Consider the following 16,224-nt stretch of genomic DNA (forward strand, 5'->3'; position numbering starts at 1 on the left):
TGGAGAAATAAGAATCATCGCTAACCTGTTGATAACCGCTAAAGGTACCCTTTACTTTTTCCTTATTATACTTATTTTTTGTGATACCTTACAACATCAAATACAATGGAAAATTTGCCAGAGAAAATAAAAAAATAAGGGCATTAGAGATTTGAGGCTAATAATTATTTTAAATGCAGGCAACTGAGGTGGAAGGACATAGTTAGAACAAATACTTCAATAGCTTCTCCTTTTCTGGACACCCAACCTATTTATATTAGGTCTATTTATGTTACATTCGGCTGTCTTAATGTCATAAGATTTCGACTGCACTCCAACATATTTATCATATGTTATTTGCACTTTTGCATTCCTACATTCTTACTCTGAACCATCCTTAATTTAATATCTGCCTCTAATTGTGTATAATATTGTCTTACCTGATGCTGCTGGACCACCTTATTTTCCCATTTTTAAATACGACAAACTGAAGTTTGTATTTTAACTTAGCTCTGTGTGTAACCAAGTGAATAAGTAAAGTCATAAAAAATCAAAACATTGTAAACGTTTTAAAACTTTATTCGAAGCGCGTCATACACTCAACAGCTAATCAAACTCAGAACCTCAACACACACACCCACACACACACACACACACACACCACACACACACAACACACCACACACACACACACCCCACCACACACACACACACTATATACAGGCCGGTAATTCAGTAGTGGTAGTCTACACGAAACTGGCTGAAAAATGGAAATAATATTTATAGGGGTGATCAGCAATTATTGTCCCTTCAGAGCATTGACTTTATCTATTATTGCAATATAATTAATGATAATATATATTTCTACCTCATACTGTAATTACATCTGTTTCTCGCTGTTCAATGTTTTATGAACTGTCCGAGCCCCAGCACCCTATATGCGGGGAGGGGACATTGAACCATTTGGATTTGAGACAGTAGGCTATGGTAATTCATTAAACTTTTATCAGTTTTATTACCATTTTTCATCTATTTTACCCCTTTTAACTGAACTAAGTGTCATGATCTCTTAGGTATAACAGATTGTATGAACTAAACAGGCCGATCGAATATTTAAAGATCGATTTTGTCTATTGGAATGATATCACACTTCTCAGCCACCGCAGCGGAGATGAACAGCTGATAGGTGCAACTCTATGTTTAAAAGCGGAACGAGCTGCGTCACATTCAATCGTGGTCAGTATTTTTATCACAACTTAACTCGTTTGGTCTACAGATGACTGTCCAATGTCAACATTCTTAAAAACGGTTACACTCGGCAACACATCTGTAAAATCGTTTAATAAGACGACTATAGGCTATACGTTTCCAATTTTTTTTTGCCTATCTTGCAAAATTAACCTAGCTAGCGTTGACCCACGCAGTGGTGGATTAAAACAACAATGCTTATTGTTGGTGTAACGTTCGGTTATTTGGTTTGATGAAAAATTCGAAACTTAATGAAACTAATAGATCGGTAAAGAAATGCCAGTCTCGTGCATTTATAATTGTATCGCTGTTTTGAATACTAATAATCATAATAATAATAATAAATAAAATGTATATAGCGCGTAATATGGTACTCTAAGACGCTTTACATATTGCCCTATCAAAACTATGTAAGGACAGACTAGGAATAAAAGAAAAACAGAGGTTAAACATGAAGAATAAGGTGAATAGTCACCTACCATAACCTCCAAGTGCAGCTGAACCGAAGTGTCCTATAGCTTCGTGCAGTCCCGTCACCTTTTACACGGTTGGCAATAGAATTTGCAACTCGCGCTTGCGCAGTGCAAAACGACTGTATTTATTTTGCAAATTTACGGTGTGCTGGTGGATGTTTCTGTGGGTGGATGTCTGCCAGCGGAAGTTCTGTGGGTGGATGTCTGGAGCGTGTGGGATGGATGTCTGCAGCCGACCCCTCTCAAATTATTAACTGTGCACGCACCGGTTTGAAAAAGCCTGCCATTCTCCACTGAACGCCGAAGCTTCGGCGGCAATCTGGCAGCTCCGGCGGGGGAGCTCGGCAGCAGTCCGGCAGCTCAGCTCCCGGAGTACAATCCCTTTCTCCTCCATGTCACGCTTCTTTGACTTCAGAGAGTCAAGGCCAAGTTCCTTTTCTCCCCCACTTCTTCTCAACCATGGCCGGACATAATCCCCACTACGAGTTCTTACTTGTTGTGGAAAGTACAGAAGACGTCAGACGCAGTCTTTATGATTCATAATATCATCCGAGGCTACACCATAGCTTTTGGCGGGGATTTAGATATATTTTATAAATACCTATATATAATATCATTATTAGTATTAGTATTATAGTATTATATTATAGAATATATATAGAGCTCCAGGACGTACCGCAAACGGCAACAATCACTTCTCCTCCATGCTGTGGTTCACTGTGACAGCTCATTGGTCAATTGGCAGCAGCTCATTTGCATGAACGCTACAGAAACCCAGAAACAGCGCATTCTGAAGGGACGGAAACATGAGGGGACTAGTGTGTGGGTGAGATATTTCCAGCAAACAGCTTCTAAACATGTTTTCTGGAACTCATATATTATGTTTACTTGTTGGGGAAAACACCATAATAGGTCTCCTTTAAACCTTAATAAGCTTTCACTATGCCAGTCTGAGAGCAGCGCTATTCAACCAGTGTAGCCTACCACTCTGGAACCACTCTACCGGGTGGGCGAGGGTACCAAATGTGGTGTGTCAAATGGTATTCATTGAAAGACAGACAATTTACAATAATATACAAATGATAACATAGATAATTGATAATAAATATCTCATAAACTATTGTTCAGTAATAAAGTATTATGACTTATTATTTCAAATAATAGTGTCGCTATGGATTAGCGTGCATTTCATCCCATGTTTTCCACTGGCATTTTTTCAGCAGAACACACCAAGCAGTGTTGCTTAATTTTCTAACCACCTTTTTGAGCATTCCTATATGAGCTGATCCAAAAAAGGTCTTGATGACCATTCAGTGGTACACCTAAGGATAAAGTTGTTACCAATGGCATAGAGTGGCATATCAGATCGGCATATCATGCTATTGTCACATCAAACTATTTTGTCTTTGCCATTAATGAATGGGTTTTGGTCTATGTGAATAGTGTAGCCCAGGTAATCTCCTTATTTACCAGCCTCTTAGCCAAGAGGGAATTCCCCTTTGGTGAAGTTGGACATTTATTTTTCCTTGTCAGCACCTGGATTGCAACCAAAATCTACAGCTTACAGTGCCCATCCAGTATGGGTTTGGGTGGGGTGGCTGGCTCCTGAGATATTTGTTTAGTTTTGTCTTGTTTTTTACAAGGAAAACCCCAGTAACAACCCTACAAGTTACAATTATGATGCTTCATAGATTTGAGTTCACTAAGGGTATAACTTTGTCCAAACTCAGACATGACAGACATAACAGATATTAGCATAAATTAAATCTGTCCTCAGCAAATGCGTATCCACTCTGAGTTTACGTGGTATATCCCGGATGACAGTCAAGGATCTCTTCAGCACATTGCTAGGACCACACCCCTTCAGGCACATGACGCCCCATAATAATACAGGGCTGCTACTACAGCAGGTTCGAGCAGGTATAATTGGCATTCTTTCCCCACCCACCAATTATCCACAACTGGGTTCTTAGTGCAGCAGATGAGGTGTAACCACCGATAAAATCTACCGGAAAACATTTGGCTTTATCTGACACGGTCCATTGTAACAACCAATCTCAAGGCTGAAAAATCGATACCCTTTAATGCATGCAATTCTCCAAATACAAGGTGTATTGTTTGATTGAAATCAAATAACCTTATTAGGGTGTGAGCTTTTAAAATGCCCTCTAACCATCTAGTCATTCTTTCAACAACTAAATGAATCAATCAAGATCTTTGTTTACAGCAAATGATCCTTCAGCAAGTTTGCCAATGATTTTCAACCTCAACTTTAAACATACAATTACTAACCTGTGACTCCTTTTATATAAAGAGTCACTGGTTGGTATACAGATGAATCACATTTAATTGCCAAAATATTTTTTAGTAATACCCACTTTATTAAAAGCAATTTATGATACAAAACCTCTAGAAATAACTTAAAATGATATATGTTTATTCAACCATATCATTGACTATATTTCCTTCTATATTCCCAACCCTGTAGTGAGTGAAACATGTGGCAGTGCTACAGGTGTTCCCATTAACCAACCGGCCAAACAAGAATTTAACCCCTATCCAGTTTTTTTTTTTTTGGAAGTCAAGTTAATAGTCCTTTAAACTCTCAGTCTCATTGCTGTATACATGCCTTCACCCCAGAGGCAAAAGCAGGAGTTGATGTCTTTCTTTTTTTTGAATAGCTGGTGTTGGGTTTTTTGAAGAAGTTTTCACCTGACAGTTCATGACAATCCAATGAAACACCATTACATCCATCCTTGTAACCTAGTTGAGTCTTTATGCTGCCTTTAGGGATAGTTTGTGTAAACCGTGACTCTTTGTTGCTTATTGGAGGGAACCTGCCAATGATGCCGAGACATATTGCAGACACAATATAGACCCAATCACTCCTTGTGAAGCCATGATCAGTGTAACAATGTTTGGTAAATATCTGTATAGGGAATGTCTAGTTACTGCCGGGCGCCATCTTGTGAGACAGAACCAACACGAGCAGTATGTTTCTGCGACAGAGGAAGCTGCAGTTTCAGTAGAATATTGAATAAACCTGTACAACTACAAGTGGTTTGGAAACTATAAGTACTACCTTGAAAGAAAGTAGTTCTTAAATTGCAGCCTCCTCTATCGCAGCCGCATACTACTGATCAACAGACCCACAGAAGCAGGGACTTGTTAACATGGCACGTCACATTCCCTATAGGCCTCCTCTTCTCCTTTGGTCTTTGGTTGGGCTCTTTTGGGCAGAGCCAGCCTCTCCGGGCCCTGTCATTGATGTTAGAGGAGTGAGAATCAGGAGGGGAGGGAAGTCAATTGGGAATACACCATTCCCACACATGGCTGGAGTCTCTGAGTCTCTGGGTGAAGGAGGGCGATGGGCCAAACCCCACCCTCTCCACCCAGATCATCACTATTCCAGCTCCTGACTCCAGGGAGTAGAGAAAGGTTACTTCAGGGATGAGACAGAGATTGCCTTGAAAGAACTTTCTATCCACGAGCAAGCGCCTCAAACTTGAACACACCTCTTTACAACTCCTCAAAGTTCAACATGTCATCATATGCACCCTCTGAATGATTGTCTTATGTGGATCATCGCACATAAGAGTTCTGTTCCTACTCGATTACACTGGAGTCCTACGGATGTGGTGAACACCAAAAAACACGGCTTTCACTGGCCTATCTGTGTGGTAATAAAAAAAATGTTTTCCTTCCAATCAGACCTCGGGGGGGTCTTGGGGGCCTGGGTTCCCTGCACTGAGGCCTCAGGCAGAAGGCGGGAGATGGGCTTGTTGCACATTGGGCAGACGCTGCGGATCTCAAACCACTTCAGCAGACACCTGAGGAGAGGAAGAAGAAGCGGTGACTCGATACGCTGACTTAATACGCCATGTTCCTGCAACATTAGTCAACAACACCGCTTGGCTACAGGACCTGGGGATTAACGTTTACTCGTCAGCTGGTCAGCTAGATTCTCAAGCCTGGGGTCACTCGTTGGAGGGCAATGCATTGGACAATAACAGACGGCAGTTCTGAATAACATGTTTCAGAGGTTTATGAAAATTCCTGTCCAAATGTTTTTTGAGGTCGAGAACCCTAGAAAATTAGCTTCCTATCCTCTATCTCTGGGGTTATTATCTTTTTAATTAAACCTGGAATTAAATGAAATAATCATCCTGAACATAGTTATGTTCAGGACGCACAACCCACCACCAACTGTATAGCAAATGATTTTCTCAAATTGTAGTTTAAGAAACACTGCTCTATGTTCAAACTGTTGTTGTTTTGTGTCCACCCAGAGCTGAGTACTCACTTCTTGTGGAAGGCGTGGGAACAGGGACACACTCCGAGTTCATCACGGCTGCGGAATTCTTCCAAGCATACGGCGCACATTTGCTGCGATGTTTGAAAAAGAACGAGTATCAAGAAAGTAATCTTGAAAATCACAATTCATGATTTCACTAATTATGACCCGATCGTTTTGGTGGTCACGGCTCAAAATGCATGTATGTTGATGTATTACTACTATTACATTTGGAATTTACTAGGAAGACATGATGCACAATATCAGGATAATGATCCTGATTTACCTAATTTAGGTACGTTATACAACTACAAAAATCCCCACTTTTATATCATGCTTTGAAATATGGCCCATAGTTGAACATTTGAACACGACTTAACATTCATTAGGATATTTTTGTGTCACATTATTCAACTTACACCAATAAGCTGGAGTTTATTTCCTGCTTCTTTCAAAACGACCTGTTAATACAAAAATGTTTACCATATTTAAACATTTAAATATAAATAATATGTCTGCGGCTAATTATATGATTTGTATAATATTTGTGTAAAGTGTATCGGTGCATTTGTTTTGAATTAGTGTCAGGTCTCATTTGTCATCGTACGTCACATCTTCGGGTACCAGATTTAGCAAATAAGCAATGATGGCACTAACTTCCTCATTTTCCTCAGATGTGTCCTTGTTCTATTGTGTTATACTCTTTAAAAGGGAAGTAAATTAGGCTAAGGCAAAGCTCACATCTTACCTGATTATATCCATACTGTTCTCTAGAGCTTTGTCGTCGTAGTCTTTAGTATATAAAAAAAAGATCAACATTAGATTTTTCCCATGTTAAATTTCTATTCACTAATAAGTTATACAAGCAACTTGTCGTAAGCCTCCGGATACATGTCCATAAGAAGCAGAAACATGTACTCTCATGGGCCGGATGCCTACAGGTCTACCTACTTTAGGTGTAAAGGTTTGAACCAAGACTCCCAGTTTGCATGTCCTCTTGCAAAACATAGCGTCACGCCTCGACACAGCAACTTCAGGAAAAATTGCTGCCACGCTGGTATTAAGTAACAACAACCAAAACCCAACAAATGTTTTGGTTTTATTTTTCAGGATGAGAACTGGAGGATTCCAAAACACTGAAGAACGACCAACAGAGGTTCATCAGAAACACAAATTATGTTTTCCCTCAGACTCTGAATCATTACTTACTAATAAATACCTTTTTTTTGAAGAGCATAGAAAAAAGTATCCTTTACTAATAGAAAAACTAAGTATGCGGCAGGTAAAAGTGTAGTTGTTGGAAATGCTGGAAAATACTGGATTTGATCCCCAAATACCCATCGTCCAACCTGTAGGGATCCTTGAGCAAAAGGCCAATAATCCAACCCGCTCCTCAATGTCCTGTATCTGTCTTCACTTCAAGTTGATTTTGATAACTATAGTAAATAGTAAAACCGAATTCCTAAAATGGGCTGTAGCAGATAAGAATGCTGATGCTGATAGTTATCCAGGATACATATGCTTGGATGAAAACATGAGAAAACACATTTAATAGGGCGAGGCGTTCAAAGCAGGGTGAAAGTTTGGAGAATCTCATGCAGAGGGTCGGCCTGTTTTATACCTGAACATGTAGCAGCAGATGATGAGGCTGAGCATGAAGACGAAGAGGGCTATGCCCAGGATAATGACATAGATGTTGAGGGGCAGGTGATAGAAGTCTTCTGTAGTCATGTTGCATTTGAGGTCTGAGCTTTGCATTCCAGATCCACAAAGACACCCTGGTTGGGAGAGGATCACGTCGAGACAACATTAATAACTTGCATTCTCGCTTAAAGTGTTGTTTCCTGATATTGCCAAGTTATACACTAATATGATTTATTGTTAACTAAACGAAAGACATACTAAGGTCGTTGCTGTGATGGAGGTGAACAGTTTCTTACAGGCGGGTTTCTTAAACTGTCACATATAGTATGTATACTAGAATGGTACCTGAAAAGACAGGTATAAAGATGACGGAAAAGGATGACATATAGCAGTCCTTAAGCATTATTATAATCAGTCTCAGTATTTCCAGTCAAAGGTGAGGTGAACTTTGAATAGCTGAATGTTGAGTGAGAATTCCAGTGCTTTTGTTATTCACAGATAATTTGCAGAACCTCAAGGTTGAATTTGCATACATGGTTTAGCATAGTTTGCAAATGTTTTTCTTAATTTCTACTGAATAACCAGTTCTAGTGGTTTGTCTCGCTTTAAGCTTGTTTGTGCGCAGGTGAAAGTAGATTTATTGAAAGTAGATTTATTGTTTGATCTGAAGTCTCTCTCTCTCTCTCTCTCTCTCTCTCTCTCTCTCTCTCTCTCTCTCTCTCTCTCTCTCTCTCTCTCTCTCTCTCTCTCTCTCTCTCTCTCTCTCTCTCTCTCTCTCTCTCTCTCTCTCTCTCTCTCTCTCTCTCTCTCTCTCTCTCTCTCTCTCTCTCTCTCTCTCTCTCTCTCTCTCTCTCTCTCTCTCTCTCTCTCTCTCTCTCTCTCTCTCTCTCTCTCTCTCTCTCTCCTCCGTAACCAGAGTCGCTGCCCCACCAAATTCCAGGTCTGAGTGTCTATTTCTCCTTCAAATGTCACGTTACCCCCGCCCTGAGCAGGGGTCGAGCAGAGGGTACACGACGTCACCTACACAGAGCATATGCAAGCATGGTCAAACCTCTATGATAAAACAATCATGCGACTGTAAGGTGTTGTTTTGTTAGTTATTTGTGTTTGTCTCGGGGGGAGCTGTAGTGTCAGAAGCAGGTAACGGGTAAATCATTGATAGTGGAACACTTGGCCAGTGGCCACAAAGCGACTACCACTGTGATTTTATGGGAGCGAAGCAATGTTGAGCACATATTAAAAGCACAAACAACAACAACAACAACAACAACAACCACAACAACTCAAATTGCAGTCCAAACCCTGTCCCCTGCCATTTCCCAACGCTTTGAACGGCGTTACTGTGGTACACAATATCTATAACTAAATACAGTTCGGTATGATTACTAGTCTAAGCGTCTAGAGTATGCTACTCACCACTGCACCACTTGACGGGATGCATATAAACCAGCAAGTTGTCCCGAGGTGACGAGTGTAAACACTGCCAAGAAACGTTTTTCAGCGATTCAACTTTTAATATGCCGGGGGAAACAATAGTCCGGGACACTGAAGTCGTTACCTGCAATTCCTCAAGAATACTTTATAAATGTCCTGCTAATTGTACTACAGCGCAAGACTTTCGAGGTGTGACGATGATTGTGACGATCCAAAACCAAAAGCAATGTTTCGATTTCACAAGACATGGGATGCGGCCAAGACGACATCTGTCTCTCTCTCTGTGTCGTTGTATTGACGTCTCCTCACCAGAAGTGCAGTGGGTTTTGTAAAACACTGTAGTCTGCTGCTCGATCGGGTCCTGTCTCGCCGAGGGCACATTGTGCTTAAGGGAACACGGTACACTCCATGACAGCAAACAAGGCGGAGGAGAAGCGGAGAGGTTTGGATGGGGGGTGGGGGTTTATAGTCTCCTTGCTCTCTAATTACAACACACACACACACACACACACACACACACACACACACACACACACACCCTTCGCTCTCTCGTTTACGTCATTTACAGACTCCCAAGTTGCCCTCAACGATGAGTCGCTGAGGGCCAATTAAGAGGTAAACGAGAAAATGGGAATGAGGATGTGCTGTCTTTCCCTGACGGCTGACGCACACAACGCACGCACACACAAGGTTTCGATTTTCCAGTATTTCTCATGAGAGTGCGTTCAGTTCAAAGGCCTATTACGATTCATCCCCGTTTTCACTCACTCGTTTTCTCTCTGCCTCTCCCCTCCCTCTCCCCCTTTATCCGTATGTGTCTCTCTCCCTACCTCTCTGTGGTGCCAAATTCACTTGAGCAGCCTCAGTTTTGTAAACAGATCTCACATGATCATCTGTCTTCGCTACATCCCCACCCCCACCAACCAACACACACACACACACACACACACACACACACACACACACACACACACACACACACACACACACACACACACACACACACACTCATTGTATCAAAATGTTGTGGAAGTTATATCACAGAGAGGATAGAGTGTAACTAAATCTAGGGCATAAATAGCAAATTACGTGTGAAATACTGTCTGTCCCTCTCTTTATCTCCCTCCCTCTATCCCTCGGTCTCCCTCGCCGCTTGTTTTTGTTGTTATGTTAATTAACCAATTCAAAGTGCTGATATAAGGAGGGCAGGTCCAGCACAGTGATTGTAATGAGTACATAGGCCTACATCTTATTGATAATGGTTTCACCTAAATGTAAAAATGCTTGATATGATGTATTATGTATAGGTATTATGAGGTTAGGGTGATAAAATGATACATGGATGTAAGGATAGGGTGACTGGGAAATAGTTGACAACAGGCCAAATAATAAAGGGTAACAATTAAAGAGTTGTAGATAGAATGATACAAGAGGGCCACCTGGTGTCAATTAGCAGAAATGTCAGCCAGATGCCATGAATCATAATGGAGGAGGAGAAGGAATAGATCGTCATATGGTGTGATGGTGGGTTAAGGGACACAGCCAGCGGCCACAACCGATATTATCGAAGAAACAAGTTATTAAAAGTCGGGTAGCCAGCCTGTGACTACTGTGTTTAGTGGAGAGAGAAAGAGAGAGAGAGTAGTAACATTTTGATTATACTCACTCCTATGCAGACTCTGCCGAAATGTTATACTTGTACCTATTTATTCTTCCTTTGTTAAATCTCTTAAACCACCATTTCAATGCAAAAGCGAGAGAGCAAGAGGGAAAGAGAGAGAGACATACATGAAGAGAGATATTTCAAGTTTAACAAAAAAAAAATCACTACTTTTCCAGACACATTTATAAGCTTCAATTTGAGCCTGTGATGACCTTTATAGGCTATCTTTGAAATTACACTTTATGTGGTCAGAAATCTTCACTAAACCTCAAATACGATAAAACAGAATTTAGAGTCACTAGTCTTCCAGATGGAGGGCATCATGTTTTGGCAGCTAAATGTTTTAATTTGGACTGCTAATACTGCTATCTGAAGTGAAGAACAGGAAAAGTGAACAGGAGGATAATGATTGCTTTTAAATGGTATCCTAAATCGTAAATAGTATATGTTGTAAATATCCAGATGGCTTATCCAAAATGATGCACTTAAGTAGTGTGCAGCTATTACATTACAAATATATTGCTGACAGACTTATCCAAAATTGACCTACAATAAGTGGATTCAACCATGAAGATACAACCCATAAATTGCAAGATTAATGCGCAACATTCTTCATATAGATAGCGAAGATATTCATTATTTTTCAGGGGACAAGATTTTTGTCTGAAACAGAAGATGTTGAGGGCTTTTTGCTGTCACGATGTCAGTGGGGAGCTGGTTCCACCATCGTGGAGGCAGGAAAGCAAATAATCCAGATTTTGCTGAGCAGCAGCTGGGGCCTTCTCGCAGTTAGGAAGTATCAAGCTGTTTGGCAGTCGTAGAGCGAAGTGGACGGGCAAGGGTTTGACCGTTCCTCGATATACGATGGGCCCGAGCCATGTGCAGCAGGGCAGCCGAGGTCCCGAGACTTTAATCAGATTCGAGCAGCCACCGGTAGCCACTGCATGGTGCGTAGGATTTATATGCTGTGGGAGAATTTGGTGGTGGACAAGCAAGACTGATGTATTCTGGATGAGTAGCAGCGTTTGAATGAGACATGCAGGCGGACCAGCTAGAAGAGATATGCATACATCTAAGAGAGAGATGACAAGAGCCTGGACCAAACCCAGCGTGGCCTTCAGGGTGAGAAACGGTTGTTTCATTCTTCCTGAATCTGCAGGAGGGGATGTTAGCAGCAAAGGACAGCTTGTCATCCAGTGTTGCCCTATAGTGCCTTGCCGTCAAGCCACAAACACCACTGAATTCTCAATAATGATAGAGAGCTCATGGATGGGAGAAGCCTTCCCTGGAATAAAAAAAGTTCAGTCTTGTCCAGACTTGACACTCAGAGATCGGAAAAAGCCAAGTGACAGGATCCGGTGACTAAGTTTACAGTGAGAAGAGGATGGTACCCCCAATATAACCCTGAGAGACCCCAGCAGAGAGGCTATAAGGATCAGACAAAGGTTCAAGTGTGATCCTTGAGGTAGGATGTAAACAAGTAGAGTGCAGTGCCTGAAACACCCAGTTCTTGGAGGGTAAAGAGGATGATCTTGGTGGGAAGAGGATAGGACCCACAATAGAACCCTGAGGGACCCAGTAGACTACTGAAAAGTCTAGCACAATGACAAAGAAGGAGAGGGAGGCTGTCCCAATGCTGTGTGTCTTCTCCTTGATGGCAAGGAGGGCAGTATCCATTGAGGGGCCTGCCTTGAATCCAGAACGAGGAGGGCCATTTGCATAGAGGTAAAGTCAGCATGCGCTGGTATTTCTGAAATAAGTGGTAGAAGAGAGACAGGTTCATAACATAACGGTATCACACTGGAGGCAGATGGGTGGAACAATGGTCAACACATCTGTTATGAATAGAATTGTTGATAGTTGTTGGTAATTTGCTCATGGCTATGAATGATGTTATATATAGTGAAACTTTATAGATCAGAAAGGCCTATATGTCATCTAAGAAATCTAACCTTTAAGACAAGAAACAAATCACGGACCTAGAAGTATTTGTATTAATTCATGTATTTATCGAGCCCTATTTAAGTCTTATTGGTACTAGGCATAAAATAATGGGAAAAATAAGTATCAAAAACAGGTTGTATTTGCAAGAAAGGATCCACTGTTAGATATATGCTGATCAGGATCCACTTCAATATTTGAATAGCAGCTGATTCAGTACGATATAGGAGCTGTTTCTTTACATATCTTGTTTTTCGCTTCCCTTTACATGCTTTAACCGTCTCAGGGATGAGAACTGCACCACAACCTCTACTAGTGTTCATTATGCACAAGTTAAATTACAAGTTCAAAGAATTGCTTGGTAGTTAAAATGAACGGTTAAACTATGGCTCATTCTCCTGCAGTAGTTGGGCCAACATACAGTAAAACAGTAGTAGTCTCTGCAGGTAGGTAATCTAAAATGGAAAACTGATACACTGAATATATAGCCTACAAAGGTAGGCCTATCTTATAGGTAGGATAAGGCCTATTGGTTATATAAACCGCAGAATTTGTTCGTTACATTATAATTCCTGAAAACATGTCAAACAACGTTTCTCCTTTTAGAAACCGCAGAGCTAATGTTCTTACAAGTTAATTTCCCATTTTTGTCAGACTTTGTTAAAGTTTTCCGGCAGCAAGCTTTTTATGTAAGCAAATGGAAATTACCTAATCCAACTACTTTCGCATTAGTAAAAAACTAAACAACCTAGGACAAAAGCTACCACAAGTGATCACGCGTGTGTGTCTGTCTGTCTGTCTCTCTGTCTGTGTGTGAGGGGGTGTTGCCTTGCAGCATGCAAGACATATCACATCCTCTCCAACAGAACCCAAATTAACTGATCGAATTTATAAAAATGCACAACATGGAGGTTTACAGGTTGCATCGTTTTTAACCTTGATTTCATTTTTACAAAAAATGCACCTGAGAAACATTACATTGTATTGTTACATCACAACTCCAGGTTGTGGAAATTTAATCTAAGCCTACTCGTATGAAGGTTGTGCGCACGCCAGTCCATCGCAGCTCCCCCTCCTTATCGGGGGACATACAAAGTGTCAGATCGCATCATAGAGTGTGAGCTTTTATCTAAATCAGCTGAGCTTCTCCATGCCCTCTGTGTTGTTATCCACATGGTACCGAGCCCACTTGTGTAAGCGGCTGTACAGCGGCACCCCGCCGTTCTCCCGGTACAGGTAGACCCCCGCCACGCGGTTCCAGTCCTCGCTCTGGACGGGCGTGGAGGCTCCGGCGTGCTCCTCCACCTGCGCCTTCTCCTCGTCGTCCAACGCCACGAAGCCGAAGAAGCTCTTGACGTTCTCGGCGGCAACCAGGTTGGCGTGCACGGCCGCCGTGCGTTTGAAAAGGTCCTGCTCGCTGGCGTGGAAGCGGCTCCAGTACTCCTCCTGCTGGGAGCCGAAGGGAGAGCAGCAGCGCTTGGCGCACAGCATCAGGAAGACCACCACTGCCATGGCCGCCACAATCAGCCAGCCCAGCAGCTGAAAGAAAACAGATAAGAGTGAAGAGAGAGGAATTGCTGGACGCTAACCAACAAATGGTTCAGCGGAGATCGAGGAATGCAGCAGTTTTTTTTATTTTATTCTGCCTATATGGACAAGAGTTAGAACAGACAAAAAATAGGTTGAAGAAGAGAGGGGAGACACCTGCGGGCCGCAGCTACAAAGCCTTAATTAAAAAAAAAAAAAAATCTGCTACTTATGAGTAGCCAGGTTATTTGAAGGGCCCCATTTTACCAGCAGGTGTGATGCTGGGGATGCTGCAAGTTGTTAGTCTACTTGGTAGTCTGGCCAGTTGAGCTAACCATCACACATCTGGGTGGACACTCACCCTTGATATGTCCCTAGAGGGTAGAGTTTTAAAAAGGCTTGGTAAGGCTTATCAAAATCACACCTGGTGGTTAAAAAAGGGGGCTTCTAGGCATCTGTCAAACTGACAAAAAAAACAAAGATCCTCAGTACCTGAGACTCGTACTTCAGTCGTCGCTCGATCTCCTCCCAGAAGGGCAGGAGCTCGCTGGGAACTGTTCCTCTGCAAGGGAACTTGGCCATCAGCTGGATGACGTTGCGCCCCTCTTTCGGAAACTCCTCCAGCGTGTCCGGGTCGACGAACTCGCTGAGCGCGCACAGGTACGCCTCCCCCTGCAGCAGCGAGATCACCACCCAGGTGACCGGGGCGATGGCCGCGCGGCCCAGGATGTTCCCCGTCACGGCGAACACGGACACCGCGGCCAGCCTTCGGCAGCGCCTGAGGCGGCATTCCGACAGCAGGTCCCAGGTGCTGCGGTTCATCATGACCCCCAGGAGGAAGAAGACCAGGGCGGGAACTCCGATGGCGGCCAGCCCGTAGCGGTGGTTCCTCTCAGGGGAGCAGGGGCAGCTGAAGGCGAACACGTTGTATGCTGTCTGGCTGGCCACGGTGCCCAACGCGATCAGCCCGTTGAAGATCATCACGTCCTTGCTCTTGAAGAAGAGCGAGACGAACTTGAAGTTCTCCGTGACCAGTGCCGCCGCCGCCATCTTGGATCCGGGTGGAGGGTTGGAGGGTGGAGGACGGAGGATGCCGGAGGACGGAGGGTAGACGGTGGTGTGTAGAGGACAGAGGATGATGGAGGGTTGAGGCTGGGGTGTGAAGGCTCTTCAGGTGGTCAAGCTGATTCAGGCTTTTGTAGGGGTGAGAGAAGAAGAACGTGGGGTCGTCTTCAGTCTGGTCTTTGGGTTTGGTTCATTTTTAGAAAATAAAGACACTGGTTGTTTTTGTGCAAAAGGCAGTGTGCCGTTGGGAGGAAGGTTTTATGAATACACCCATTCAGTTCTCTTGTGGAGTTCTTCTCCAGTCGACTCTCAGCTACATATAGACAAAGAGGCGTGGGAAAGACATTTTGTGCTCAGCGTTGCGGGGCTCCAAAACCGATGACAAAGTATGCAAACAGGCACTTACCATGCAGAATGGTTTACCATGGAAGGATCATCATATGGCATCAATCTGAGGAAAAAGGACTTCCACAGAAATCCAAAATCCTAAGATCCATAACTGACGGCAGAACAAGCAAAGAATGTAAAGATGACAGAGAAAAGTAACTCCCCGATTCTAGGTTTGAGAAGAGCGCTTCCTTTGTGTGTGCGAGAGGGGCTTTGAAAGTATGTGTATGTGTGTGTGTTTGAGTCTGGGCTGGGCAACCACGATGAGTCACATTCAGGACCAACCCCCTAGGTTTCCTCTTGCTGTGAAAAAAATAAAAGCTAACAGGAAACACATGTGAGAGAGGTTCAAAGAATGACTATTTCAAACTTAGTACTTAAACATCCCAATATCCATATGGACTTCGCTTCACTATGGAGTTGTTTTAATGATGACCAATATTCACTTCATTATGGAGTGGACTTTATTATAAAATATTATAAAATTTATAAAAATTAAAGGGCCTGGAATATATTTATTATTGTGTTGTTCCAAGAAATAATGGCTTGGGTCATTGTTTCAAAGGGTG

General features: G+C 42.6%; 2 protein-coding genes across 2 annotated transcripts; both read right to left on the reverse strand.

Annotated features, from left to right (window-relative positions):
* Positions 1-5,361: 5,361 nt before the first annotated feature.
* Positions 5,362-9,496, reverse strand: LOC130405001 (RING finger protein 122-like). The gene is made up of 7 exons (XM_056609954.1): positions 9,382-9,496; positions 9,055-9,118; positions 7,616-7,772; positions 6,743-6,785; positions 6,414-6,455; positions 6,004-6,086; positions 5,362-5,530 (listed from the first exon to the last, which is right to left on the reverse strand). Exons 1-7 carry the CDS (start codon positions 9,451-9,453, stop codon positions 5,362-5,364), a joined length of 630 nt encoding a protein of 209 aa, XP_056465929.1. The 5' UTR covers positions 9,454-9,496.
* Positions 9,497-13,539: 4,043 nt separating this feature from the next.
* LOC130405076 (calcium homeostasis modulator protein 2-like) lies at positions 13,540-15,612 on the reverse strand. Its single transcript, XM_056610041.1, has 2 exons — positions 14,696-15,612; positions 13,540-14,215 (listed from the first exon to the last, which is right to left on the reverse strand). Exons 1-2 carry the CDS (start codon positions 15,251-15,253, stop codon positions 13,811-13,813), a joined length of 963 nt encoding a protein of 320 aa, XP_056466016.1. The 5' UTR covers positions 15,254-15,612; the 3' UTR covers positions 13,540-13,810.
* Between the last annotated feature and the right edge of the window lie 612 nt (positions 15,613-16,224).

Source organism: Gadus chalcogrammus, chromosome 15, assembly GCF_026213295.1.
Source record: "Gadus chalcogrammus isolate NIFS_2021 chromosome 15, NIFS_Gcha_1.0, whole genome shotgun sequence".
Classification (NCBI taxonomy): Eukaryota; Metazoa; Chordata; class Actinopteri; order Gadiformes; family Gadidae; genus Gadus; species Gadus chalcogrammus.